We start from the raw sequence: 12,163 nt of genomic DNA, 5'->3' as shown, positions 1-12,163 counted from the left end.
AGCTGGGCAGCTTGTGGGGTTCCCAGAGCACCCCACAGCCATGGATCCAGCCGGTCCCTGCCCTGCAGCAGGCCAACAAGGCCCAGGGGAGGTGGGAGCACAGGGTTCAGCACCTCTGAAACGCTCAGGCTCACCCCAGGGCTGCACTTGGCCTCACTGAGCATCAGCCCTGGCAGGAGGCAGGAACCAGGGGGCACAGGAGCCACTGCACCCCCCAGCAAGCAAGTGCCAGCCTAGGGCTGCTGCCTTAAGCTCAGCTCTTAAACCCTCCCTGAGCGCAGCCAAAGCGGGGCTGGGGGTCAGCCCTGCTACTCCCTGGGGAGCTCCCAAGGACCTGGGCAGCTCGCATGAAGCCATCCCAGCTGGAAGCAGGCAGGGTGCTCCAACGTGCAAGACAGGCACCGCAAAACCTTCACAGCCACCCCCAGGGTTAGAGACAGAGCAGAGCCACCTCCTGCTTTCTGAACAACTTTATTTCATTGCATCCCTGTTTTTCATGGGAAATCAAGGTTGTCTGGAACGTGAAGAAGTGCAAAGTGCTTTAAGCCTCTTGTGCTGAGCATGGGCCAGCTGCTTGCCAGCAAGCTCTAGTTCCCACAGCAGCTCCACAGCACAGCTCTGCTCAGTCACCCACCAGTCAGTGCTGGGAGCTGCACATGGGATGGCTTTGTGCTCCAGGAGCCGAGAACTTCTGCTGATGCAAACGTGTCTCCAGGAAATGCAGATCCTAACCCCAGCAGCACACACTCAGGCCAGAACTGGGCCACCGCCCCCTGGGCTGCAGCCATGACCACATCGCAGCTACCTGGAGGTTGCTCCGGAGTGAAGGGTGCTTGTGGTGGAGCATTCCCGATGTCCTTAAGCTGCAGCCTCGGTCTTACCTTTAGGAGGTTTTGCCTGCAAAATGAACAGGGGCATCTTAGTATACTAGAGACAAGGGGACAGCCCAGGCAGGTGGTTCTGCACTGCTCTGCTCAGTCCCATGCGACCACATTCATTGTTTGAGACCCCCAGTCCACTTGTGATTTGAGATCAGGCATTAGGAACAACTTTTTTTTCCCCAGCAGGATGGTGCAGCCCTGGGGCAGTTCACTGGAAACTGAGGGATCTCTGTGCTCAGAGTTTTCTAAGACTTGACCAGATAAAGCCAAAGCTGACCCAAGCTAGGGCTGGCAGCCCTCCTGCTCTGCAGGGGCCTCCTAGCCCACACCCTGCAACTCCCTAATTCACCAGGGCTGGGCAGTGCCAAAGTGGGAATCACACACAGCAAGAAAACCTGTCACTAAACTGCAGCATCAGCACCGACACAGCACCAGGGCACACTCTGAAGAGCTGCCCTCTCTCCACATGGAGTTTGGCCAGATTCAGTTCAGAAGAGGGTGAATAAATGTGGAGCTGGGTCAGGTTTCTACGGTAAGGTCACCCTGGGGACTCCTTGTTGTCTAACAGTAGTTGAGGTCGTGGTACAGCTTTCCCTGCAGTCTGGGCACCAGCTGTGTCCCTCTTCTTCACTCTGCTGCCTGTTGTCGTTAAACTTTTAAGAGTTTAATCTCTGTCAGGTTCAGTTCAGACCAGCCACCAAGCCCAAGAGTCGAAGACTAAGAACTGCTCCGCTGGGGTTTTCACAGATCTTGTGAACTGAGTTTTAACCAAAGGGCAGAAAGTAATTAAATCTGCTTGCAAAACTCCACTCCCTCTCTCTGGAATGGCCCCATCCTTACCTCCTCGAACTTCTCCTTCCAATAGACGTCAGCCTTTGCATCCAGGTAGAGCAGAACCAGGTCACAGACCACTGTGGCCTGGAGACAGACAAACACAGCAGGGCAGTCAGCAGCAAAACTTCCTGCAGGAGTGCCAGGCCCTCTGCCCTGGCTCCCACCGAGCCCTACAGCCGGCTGTGGGCCAAACTCCAGCACCTGGCCCGTGTTGGGGGCAGCGAGCCTGACCTGCCTCCGGCCCAGGCCAGCCAGGCAGCTCCACCAGGTCCTCTTTGACCCAGCCTGCTCTCCTGAGCTGCACAGGAGGTTAGACGTGGTCATCTGGGCTGCAATGAGGGATGGAGGGTGAGGGCTGGTCCAGCGGAGAGCCACCATCACAGCCATGTAAGGGACTGGGATGAGCATGTCTGAGAGGAAAGAGGGGGCGTGTGGGGGACCCCAGGCTCCCCATTACTCTGCTGCAAGGGAAGAACCACAGAAGTGCTCTACAAGGGGCTGCCCTGTCTCAATGACTGCAATGCCATGTCTGTACTGGAGCCGGACACTGGTTCCCTTTAGAGTCAGGGAAGAAACACAGAGAAGAGGTGCTCTCTCCTGCTGGCCGAGATAGCTGGAACAGACTAGCCAGCAATGCCCCAGTGATGCGCCTTCCCAGGGTCAACACAAATACCCAGCCTCCATGAGATGTGCCCCGGACAGTGCTCAGGATCCTTGATCCGGCAATGTCATTACTGCTAACGGTCACAAATAGGAAAATGGAAGCTAACACCCTGCCAGACAATCTCCCCTTCCCGGGCTGGCAGGCACCCAGGAAGCCTTGTGCCCAGGCAGGCAGGCAGGGGAAACAACAGATGAGTGGCAAATCCCAACCCATGGACCGGAGGAAAAAAAAGTGTATCTGGAGTACTCACGGCACCAAAGAATGCGATGCTGGTGCCGAAGCTCACGGCAACAGGAATTATGCCGAACTTCCCAGCCTGGTAAGAAACAGTGGGTGGAGGGGGAAGACAGTGGGTGGCGAGTGGTGAGAGGACTGTGGGACAAGTCCCACTGGGCAGCGTGCTTAAAGGCAGGGAGGTGCTAGAGGAAAACAGGGTCACTTCTCCATGCCCAGCTGTAGGAACCTGACTGCTATTGCCTTGACGCAGAACCCCTTTGGCTGTCAAAGAAGGGATTGAGGCAGCTTGTGACTCGGTGGCAGCAGAGGTTACTGTGACCCACCTACTCCTGTAGGCCCGGTGGGAGCCTCCTTCTTGCTGCAGGACCCCAGCAGCCGCCACCCACGGAACTACATCCCAGCGAACAGCAAACACAGCCTTGATGTGATGTGTCCCTCCCTGCTCAAATGAGCCTGGTATCTCTGACGAAAGAGATTTTTGGGTTCCTGTCTCTCTCCTGGCTATTCCCTCCCACTCCACCCCTCCTGGACCCGGTCTCACTACCCAGAAGTGGTGCACCCTGTCCTGCACTGTGTGCTTTGCCCTCTTTAGGTGAAAAGGCCCCTGCTAAGCATGGCAGACCAGCTGTGGACATCTCTCAGGGTGGCAGGTCCTCTCAGCACAGGCTCTATCTTGCACAGTTGAGTATTGAGTTTGTCAGTGATGCTGCGCAGAGTGGTGTCAGCCATGATCATGCCCAGGCCTTTTCTTGCCCCAAGGACAGAATTAATCAAGAAGGGATCAATTGTCCATGTTCAGAAAAGTTCAGGTTGATCTTTGCCAGGGTGCTCCCACCACAGGACCCTCAGAGATGCCCACAGGCCCTCTGCCCAGACAAGCTCACCTTGCCTACAGGGCCCAGCACTTCACCACACCCGTGTTACATCCTCAACTAGGAAGCCTCCCTGCTCAGGGCATTACCAAGAAATTTCTCTTCAGATGGGCGAGACCATTTTTTCCTGCTCTGCTTGGAAAACTCTGGAAAGAGGTGAAGAGCTCACCAGGGTGGGGAGAAGCGATGCCAGCAGGAAGCCATGGGGGTGGCTGCAGGAGAGAGCAGCAGGGAGCAGTGCGAGGAGTCAGCCCGGGTGAGAAGACCGCCAGGACTGCGCATGCGGGGTCTGCAGAGGAGACGGTACCTGGCCGTGCACGGAGATGTCGAAGCGGATGCCGTAGAGCTTCAGCAGGTTCCGGTAGAGCCGCCGCTGGGAGTCCCAGTAGTAGGAGGCAGTTCTGCGGGAGACATTGGACGCAGCTCAGAAAGCCATGACAGCTCTGCGCAGGCAGTGCGGGAAGAGGGCTGCCAGTGCCATACGACTGCTGGGGCTACCATGTGCCTGTGCACACCTTGTGTCCTCCAGCCGGCTGGGACATGGGTGATGCACATGCTGCCATGACTCACCAGCTTGGCATCACCAGCGGGGCATCGGTGTCCACTCGGCACCCAGCCCGGGGTCACTGGGAGCACACAGCTCACAGCGTGTCCAGTTCAGAGTCAGCATGGGTGTGGACAGCCACATGTCCCTGCCCTCAGGCAGGTAATGCCTTGCGTAGCTCCAAACTGAGCAGAGCTACAAGGTGCAGGAACTACCACAGCAGCCCGGTACTGACAGACCCTGTGCTGAGTTACCACATCCCGCTGTCCCTGCTGCTCCTTTCAGATAATCAATCAGGAAAACTGAGATCTCAAACGATTGCCATGTGCTCAACCCACAGGCCTGTGTGGCTCCTGTCCCTGCATCCTCACCTAAAATTGTACCTCCTGTTCTGCAGGCTGAAGGAGTACTGCGGCTGGCACTGGGCAGCGGGGTGATCCAGGTCACAGTCCCACTCGATGCGAACTCCGATGCTCCCCCCCTGCAAAACACATTTTATTCCAGAAGCATGGGATCAGAGATTTGCTGGGTTCTTTACTGTTCAGACATTCACAGATCACACATTCCCTTAGCATTTCAGGGGTGAGTCCTGTCCCCCACCCCTTGCCCACATCCTTGGGGAATTTGGAGTCATCTTGCATACTTTTAAAAAAACAAGTACCAGCAGCGCGAGGTCCCCAAAGGTCTCTCCAGCTGCCTCCACCATGTCACGGACACGGAAGATGGGGCAGGAGGGGTTGAAGAATGGATCGTACGTGCAACTCTTGAAATAGGTGGGGTCATTGGTTTGCAAAGTATTGCACCTGAGACAGGAAAGAGAGAGAGGGAGAGCTGTCACGGGTGGAGTGGGGCATGGGAGGTCAGGGAGCCCTGCTGCAGGACTGAAAAGGAGATGCTCCTGCTGGATTGGGACCACTAATGCTCCTGCTTCGGGGGGAGACAGTCATTGCGTCTCCTAAAGCCTCACTTGGAGAGAGGGTGGAGGGAAACCGGCCCAGAGGAATCACACATGGAGTTATCATCCTTTACAGCACCTGCCATGGTCCTTCCCCTCTCAGCTCCTCTCCTCCACCTCTGTCTTTGTGCTTCTCCTTTCTTCCCTGGCACCTAGCTCTCACTGCTGTGAGATGTAATGACCCAGCTTGAGTTAGCACTCTAGGGGTGATAGCAGGGGCAGTTCAGCTGCCCCAAGCCATGTCACCTGCCAGAGTAAGGCAGCACAGTCAGCATGCCTGGGGCAGTGAGGCCAGTGCAGCCCCTTACTGGGCCTCTGTGAAACCATTTTGCAGGCACTAAAATGCAAAAATATACGGGGTAAAATGAGACCTTGGGAATGACTGGCCTTGTCCAGCTCTGTCTGCAGTGGTCTAGACAGGCAGACAGACACCAGTCCCTCTCTCCGAGGGCTCCCCATCCCATTGCTCTTACATCCGCAAACAGAGGTGCTGCTGCAGCGACCCGCATTCTCCTGATCACACCATCCTGAATCGTAATTGCCCCAGGCACCACCCGTCCTGGATGGCACGTGGCTTCTTGGACGCCTCGGCTGCTCAGCCCCTAGGCAGACAAGCTCAGCGCAGAGGCTGGACTAGGCTGCACGCAGTCTGGCTGGAGGAGCGTCATACTTACTTGGAGAAGTTGAATTTGGTGAAGTGGACAGTGTTTTTTATAAAAAGAGTGAAATTCTCCGCCTCAGCCAGAAGAGGTTTCCTGGAAAACAACCACCAACAAACTCAAATTTTGCACAGTGGCCAAGGCACGTCCCAATTCCCCTCGCCCTGCAGTCTCTTCCATGATCCAGGGACTTTGGCTACAATGGACAGTTGCAATAAATGCTCTTGCATGAAGTTCTCTTGGCTTAACTGACCGGCAGATCAGTGTCAAAGATCTCCCTGAGCCTAGCTGCCCCTCAGGCAAGTATGATCAGGCTCCTGGTTACACAGAGTACAGAGGGAAGCAACCAAAGCTCTCAACGCCTGCTGTCCCCTCACTCTGTGCCTTACCTGGGCAGGGTGGTGTTCTCCACAGGACACCAGCCATAGATCTCACAGGTGGAATGGGTGGTGTTGAACATCACACATTTCCCAGTTTTTATCCCTAGAAATGAGACAAAGTATATCATTTACTACTTTTCCAAACATCTTCTCTACAGCTCCCCTCCTGGGATAATGCCCTGGCCACAGGCTTGTTCTGGCCTTCTCAAAACCTGAACTACAAAAACGACCCTGGGATCATCTTCAGCATTTTCCCCACCCAACAACTTCCTTGTGAAACCTTCCCTCGAGGCCAAACGACAGGAGCTGTTTTACAAAGACAAGAAGCTGCTTGCTGCAGTCAGCGCCCGTCTGTCCTGCGCAGCCTCTCCTGCCCCATGGCTGCTGAAGCCACCTGCTCCCTGGGTGGGAACACAACAAACTGGGGCAATCCCGCACACAAAGCTTTGGCAACCGACCTCCTAGAGCTGAAATAGACTTTTCCAGCTGAACTCACATGGGCTGCTAATATTAATCAGCATGAAATAAAAGACAGGTTGTATTACGAAAGGAAAACCTGCCAATCACACGGCACATTGGTTTCAATTCCAACAGCCAACATCAGAAACAAAGCTGCAGAAACAAATACAACAAAGTATTTGCTGTAACAGCGCCTTGTGCCTGTAGCACCTGCTCGTCCAGCCGTGACAGGTAGCTGTAAGGTTTTGCCAAGAACAAATGGCTGGAGAGCAATTCCGTGCACACTTACAAAAAGCACCGAACTCAGGCAATCAGGCACCCTTGTGGATCTGTTTGCTACCAAACATGAGGAATTAAATGATTTTATGTTTTTTAGCAAAACAGCTAGTACCGTTGCCACGAACCACCGGGTTTCCCATGAGACAGTCTGCATCTTCTGTGCACATCCCATCAAGAACAGAGGGGCTCTGAGAGACAGAGAGCAGTGCTGTTACTGCGCTGTGCAGCCGCCTGAGGCCATGCAGTCACTCACCCACATTTCTGCGCTGCTGCTCCTGTTTCTCCAAGCACGTCCCAAACGCTTACAGAAGACATCCTCCATGTCCAGAACATGGGCAGCCTCCAGCCAGCGAGGAGAGAGGCATCTCCGAGGGGCAATCCTTCCCGCCTGTCTCCACGCTCTCTGGGGTGCTCGCCTCCTCTGCCTCAGAGGCAGAGGAAGCCTTGAGCTAGCTCAGACCTCTCGGCTGGGACCAGGAACAAGCACAGTTGGGTTCAGGAGTGCCTTAGTGGCAGAGTCCATTAAGCACCTTGTGAAGCACCACCACAATTCCCCAGGGAAGAGCTGAAGAGACCCTAACTACAGCATAACACAAGTTTTACAGGAGACACTGAAAGCTTCACCCTCACTCTGGACCCACCTGATTGCCAGGAGCAGCAAAAAGCTCCTATTCAAACACAGATAGATGATAGCAGGTGGGGCCATACAAGTAATACCTTCCCCCAGCTACTCCCAGGCCATCGCAGGAGTCACCAGTCCATCAGAAACCCACCTCCCCAAGCCCAGAGGGGCACAGAGGCCCTAAGGCAGGTGGGGAAACCCCAGTTATGGAGTCAGAAGAAGGGGGGTCTGTCCAGGCCCTACCAGGGCTGTCCCAGGACAGCCTCAGGCCCTTGTTCCAGGTGTGAAACCCACCATAATGAGCTGAGAGGAGCAGCTCTCTGAAGCACCTTTGGGCTGGGTGGGGGTGTCAATGCCTAGGGGTATGGGAATCATTATGGGATGCAGGAGAAGAGCATTTTGGGATCACACAGGATGTTTAGGGGATGGGATGTTTAGGGGAGGAAGAAAAGGCATGGAAAAGGAGGGATCTAGGTGATCTGAGAAGGAACAAACATTGGAAAATAGAGGGATAAAAGGATGCAAAGGACTGGTTGCATGTACAGAGCTGGCTGGTCAGTACACTGGTCCGCCCATGCCCTGTTCCCCATCAGCACAGTCTGTCCTGCCTTCGGACTAAACTCTATTTCTAACCATGTTCCTGGGCGAGGGGCTCTATTCTGTGTGCACATTGTGTGTATGTATGGGGGTCTGAGTGCCAGCAGCTGGAGTGGGAGCACCAGTTGTCACAGGGGCCCATATGCCTGGGTGCCACCAGCTGCAAGTGCAGATGTGCATGTGAACATGTGATTCACAGCAAACTTCGGGCCAGACGAGCCAGCGAGGAGGTGGCCTGAGAGCAAGGGGAGGGGGTGTCTGAAGGCAAGTCCGCAGGACTACCAGAGGGACCACGGAGTCCTGCCCAACTGCTGGAGCAGGGTGGCTACCAGATTTGTGCCCCTCACCCCCACTGATGGCCCACTCATAGCTTGCAGCACCCACCTGCAATGCTGCGATAAGCACTTATGAGAGCACTTTGTCATCCTGGATCCAAATCAGATGTCAAGGATTCAGCCTCCAGAAGGACCCAGACAACAGGTATTGGCAGGTGAGTGTATCAGTCCCTTCCCAAGTCCGGGTAACAAAACACATGACAAGTGCCACTTGGCAGACAGACATTCTGGGTGTTCAGGGCACACAAGCTGCAAAGCTTGGGAGAAATTCAGGTACTGAAGTCTGTGATGGTGTTACAGAAAACCTAAAACTTGGCCAAGAAAGTTTCAACCTCTCCTACCACCTTGTAGTGGAAATGAGCCTTGAAAAATCTGTCAGTGCCTGGCATTCTCCACAGGCATGATCCAAACCGGGTTACATGTGCCACAAGTGCATTGTGGGAGAAGCAAAGAGATCTAGACTCAGTTAAAAGCCCTCATGGGGCCCTGGATCTGTGCTCCTAAAGCTCTCTAAACCGCGGCTGCATCTTGGTTGTGTAAGGGTCTAAAAGCTTGGGAAAATTAAAAGAGAAACAAATTTTTGTAAGAACCTACCCAAGAATGGCAGGTTTGGGACAGGACAGAATTATGAGCACACCAGCATTTAGAACAGGTTTCTTGACAAGCAGGTGAACTACTACACATTTTTAGAAGACATCCCCCAAGGTGCTCACAGCAGAGCTCAGATGCTGCTCAGAGTTCATAGCATTTGTGTTCCTGGGACAGGGGTGATTTCAGACAGGGGCAGCAAAGAGGTGCTTGTGTTGACAACAGAGATCTGTGCATAAACACTAAGAACCTCAGGGCTGAAAGGTTTATATTTACTTTCTGTAGTCACAAATGCATGGGTAGAAAAAGACTTTATTCTTAATCTTATTAGAAACAATTGCTGATTCTCAGCTACTGACAGCCATGCAGCCACATATCAGAGGCCAGGAAGCAAAGTGAACCTTCTTGGAGAACAAACCACCAGCAGCATCACATGTGAGCAAGGAAGGATGAGGATTTCTGCCAAAATCTAACACCCCCCTCATCTCCTTAGGACACAATCCAGTGTTGCTTGGGGCTGGGACCAGTGCCACTCACGTGCACATCCATCAGCAGCATCTGGACCTGTAAGAGGTGAGCACAGCTGGATGTGCTAGAGACCATGATATAAGTGAAATGGTCCCTTAGCCCCAGAGCTTGCATCTGGGCAGAGTGGATGCACTGTCTGACTCATGCCTTCTGGCTCTAAGTCTGTTTTGGTCAACTTCATTAACCTTCAGAGCACCTTGCGAATAGAAGCAGAGGGTTTCCAACTACTCAAAGTATTCGAGATTAACACTGAAAGGTCTCCCTAAGAGATAAATCACAGCTCAGCCACAGATCTGAGCTCAACACAGACATCAGCTGCTAAAACAACCCATCCTGTGCTCAGCTGCTGCCTCTGGCCCCACCCAGACTTTTCCCTGGTCTGCCAGCACAGAATACCTTGGTAATCAAGCATATTCAGAACTTCCTGCAAAGTCAAAAGCTGTCACAGCTAAATCTTCAAAGTTTTCCAAACATCAATGTCAGCCACAGTCCCAAAGTCAGGAACTGAGAAACTACTGGAGAGCAGCACAGGGTGAAGGCTGTGACAGGCACCCAGACACACCACAGCACTGTAATGGGATGAAACGCTCTGCTCTCTCTGTATCCTTGCCTCGCACGTGGCAAAAACAAGCATCCAGAGATGCCCATGACTGCCTGTGAGAGAGCCTTGAAATGCTCTACAGCACATGTCTTCCTCCGGGGACGTTCCTGCAGCTATCAGTACTTTAGGAGTTCTCAACATTTTGAAGAGGGATCACTAGTACCATTTTCCCTGACCCCAAACTGGCGTTGCTTCTCCTCTCCCGCAGCCTGTGGCCTGTGTTTGGAGAGCAGCCCAGCCCGGCAGCCTGCAGCACAGGGTGAGCTGGGAAGCAGGATCAGGCTGGGCACGGCACAGCAGGCCACAGGAAAAGCTGAAGGGGCCATTAGGACAAACAGTACTTGGCTCAGGCACAAGGTGCCAGCAGTGGCTTAGCTTAGAAGACATTTGCTCCTGTCTGCCAAGCAGGGTCCAGCCTGGGAGAGTTCAGCTGAGGGGCTGGCCTGAATCCAGACTTAAAGGGAAGATCTATCCCACAGAACATATACCACTAAGTGTTGGCTGACTGGGATACCACCTAGAGCTTGTGCTCTGTTCCTCCTAAAAATAGAACACTAAGATGGAGAGGATACTAGTCCTGCAGCAGAGAGTTATGAAGGAAACATGACACAGGTATCCATGGAGCGTATGTAAAAGCATCAGGAAAAATGGCAGAACGGAGGTAAGAGAATGGAACAGCAAGTCAAGAAACCAAGAATATACGTGAGACTCAAGAAGGAACACAGGTAACAGAGGTATTAGCTGGGGATGGCAGTGCTGATGTCAGCCACACTGCAGAGATGGAATAGCAACGGGGCAACACAGCTCAGCCTCCCCAGAGTGGCCCTTGTCCAAAGGCAGCAGAAAGCCTGTAAAGATCATACAGTATCACCACCCCTCAAGAAGCCCAGAGAGCTGGTGAGGCCCCAACAGACCGCATCCCTTGTCCTTCTGATCACAAATGATTCTGGCCAGACTGCTCGCATACAAGTCTTGGTTCATGCAGGTATGACAGAGCAAGTTCAAAAGAGCGACTAAGATCTATGGAGCCATGAGAATGAGGGGAATCAGCTTTATTTGGAATAAAAATCCATTTTTCCCTTCTGTCTGGTCTCACACTGGGTTCTGCTGGGTTCCTGCACAGCTAGAGCAGCAGTGCTGACTGGCTTCATAAATCTAACCCCACCGCGGCGCTGGGCTAAGGAAGAGCACAGCTCACTTACCTCGGGACAGGTGCCCTGGCCTTGCCTTGCTGTAGCAATGAAATTGGTCACCAGAAAAAGCACATTTTCTCCCTAGGAAGCAAGAAGGCGCCTTCAACAGGGGATTTACACCGCTGCGCTCCTCAGCAGCAAAAACAACCGACAAATTTGCTTTTTTGGCTTTGCCATTCACAACGTTAGCGTCGCCTCTCCTTTCCCAAAGGGTTTTACCACAGCTTTTGCCGACCACCTCCCCCCCACCAGGGCGGGGGACCGGCCGTACCTGAGGGGGCCGGACGTAGTCCGCCGCGTCCCACAGCCGCCGGCCCGCGCCCCCCACCTCGGCGACCGCCGCCCCCTTCAGCTTGGTGACAACGGCGGCGCGGGGGGCTGGGTCGGTGTCCTGGTAGCCCTTCTGCACCAGCAGCACCCACCTGTGGGGGGGGGGGGGGCGGCGCTGAGGGGACCCTCGGCCGCCCCGCCGCCTCCGGGAGGGCCGGGCCCCCGCGGGCCGGCGGGCGGGCAGGTTCGCCGCGGCGGGAGGGGACCGCCCTACCCGAAGAGGTAGCCCAGCACGCCGAGCTGGAGCAGGCGGTGCAGCAGCCCGACCCGCCGGTTCCGCGTCAGCGAGAACTTCACCGTCTTGTAGTCGAGCAGGCCGCCGCACGGACCGCACGGCTCCTGGCCCGTCATGGCGGCCGCCGGGGAACTGCAGGCCGCCGGCCCTGCCCGCGCTTCCCGCCGCAGCGCCGCCACGCCCCTCCGCCACGCCCCTTCGCCTCTCCGCCACGCCCCTCCGCAGCGCCGCCACGCCCCTCCACAGCGCCGCCACGCCCCTCCACAGCGCCCCTTCGCAGCGCAGTCCCGCCCCTTCGCGGCGCCGCCCCGCCCCTCGCAGCGCCGCCCCGCCCCTTCGCAGCGCCGCCACGCCCCTCCACAGCGCCGCC

At 55.0% G+C, this 12,163-nt stretch overlaps 1 protein-coding gene across 6 annotated transcripts; it reads right to left on the bottom strand.

Annotated features, from left to right (window-relative positions):
- Window positions 1-634: 634 nt before the first annotated feature.
- On the bottom strand, window positions 635-11,976 carry P2RX6 (purinergic receptor P2X 6). 6 transcript variants are annotated; one of them, XM_052795889.1, is made up of 12 exons: window positions 11,773-11,976; window positions 11,500-11,650; window positions 11,238-11,309; window positions 6,877-6,952; window positions 6,036-6,129; window positions 5,662-5,742; window positions 4,694-4,835; window positions 4,404-4,513; window positions 3,796-3,889; window positions 2,630-2,695; window positions 1,722-1,799; window positions 635-897 (listed from the first exon to the last, which is right to left on the bottom strand). In XM_052795889.1, exons 1-12 carry the CDS (start codon window positions 11,907-11,909, stop codon window positions 859-861), a joined length of 1,140 nt encoding a protein of 379 aa, XP_052651849.1. In that variant the 5' UTR covers window positions 11,910-11,976; the 3' UTR covers window positions 635-858. The 6 variants fall into 6 exon arrangements, 3 of the variants coding, with proteins under 3 accessions (XP_052651849.1, XP_052651850.1, XP_052651851.1); XR_008236517.1 differs by having other exon boundaries at window positions 873-897; window positions 1,947-2,695; XM_052795890.1 differs by lacking the exon at window positions 2,630-2,695.
- Between the last annotated feature and the right edge of the window lie 187 nt (window positions 11,977-12,163).

This window comes from Harpia harpyja, chromosome 9, assembly GCF_026419915.1.
Source record: "Harpia harpyja isolate bHarHar1 chromosome 9, bHarHar1 primary haplotype, whole genome shotgun sequence".
In the NCBI taxonomy this organism is placed as follows: Eukaryota; Metazoa; Chordata; class Aves; order Accipitriformes; family Accipitridae; genus Harpia; species Harpia harpyja.
The sequence above is the reverse complement of the archived record's forward strand: the minus strand, read 5'-3'. Positions and strand labels throughout refer to the sequence as shown.

Bases quoted from the DNA above. Each gene is read 5' to 3' on its own strand.
- P2RX6 (XM_052795889.1), bottom strand. From the start codon at position 11,909: ATGACGGGCCAGGAGCCGTGCGGTCCGTGCGGCGGCCTGCTCGACTAC. The intron at 6,953-11,237 runs GTAAGTGAGCTG...TCTGTCTCTCAG, and splicing joins GCCAGGGCACCTGTCCCGAG to AGCCCCTCTGTTCTTGATGG. The intron at 6,130-6,876 runs GTACTAGCTGTT...TCTCATTTCTAG, and splicing joins CCCGGTGGTTCGTGGCAACG to GGATAAAAACTGGGAAATGT.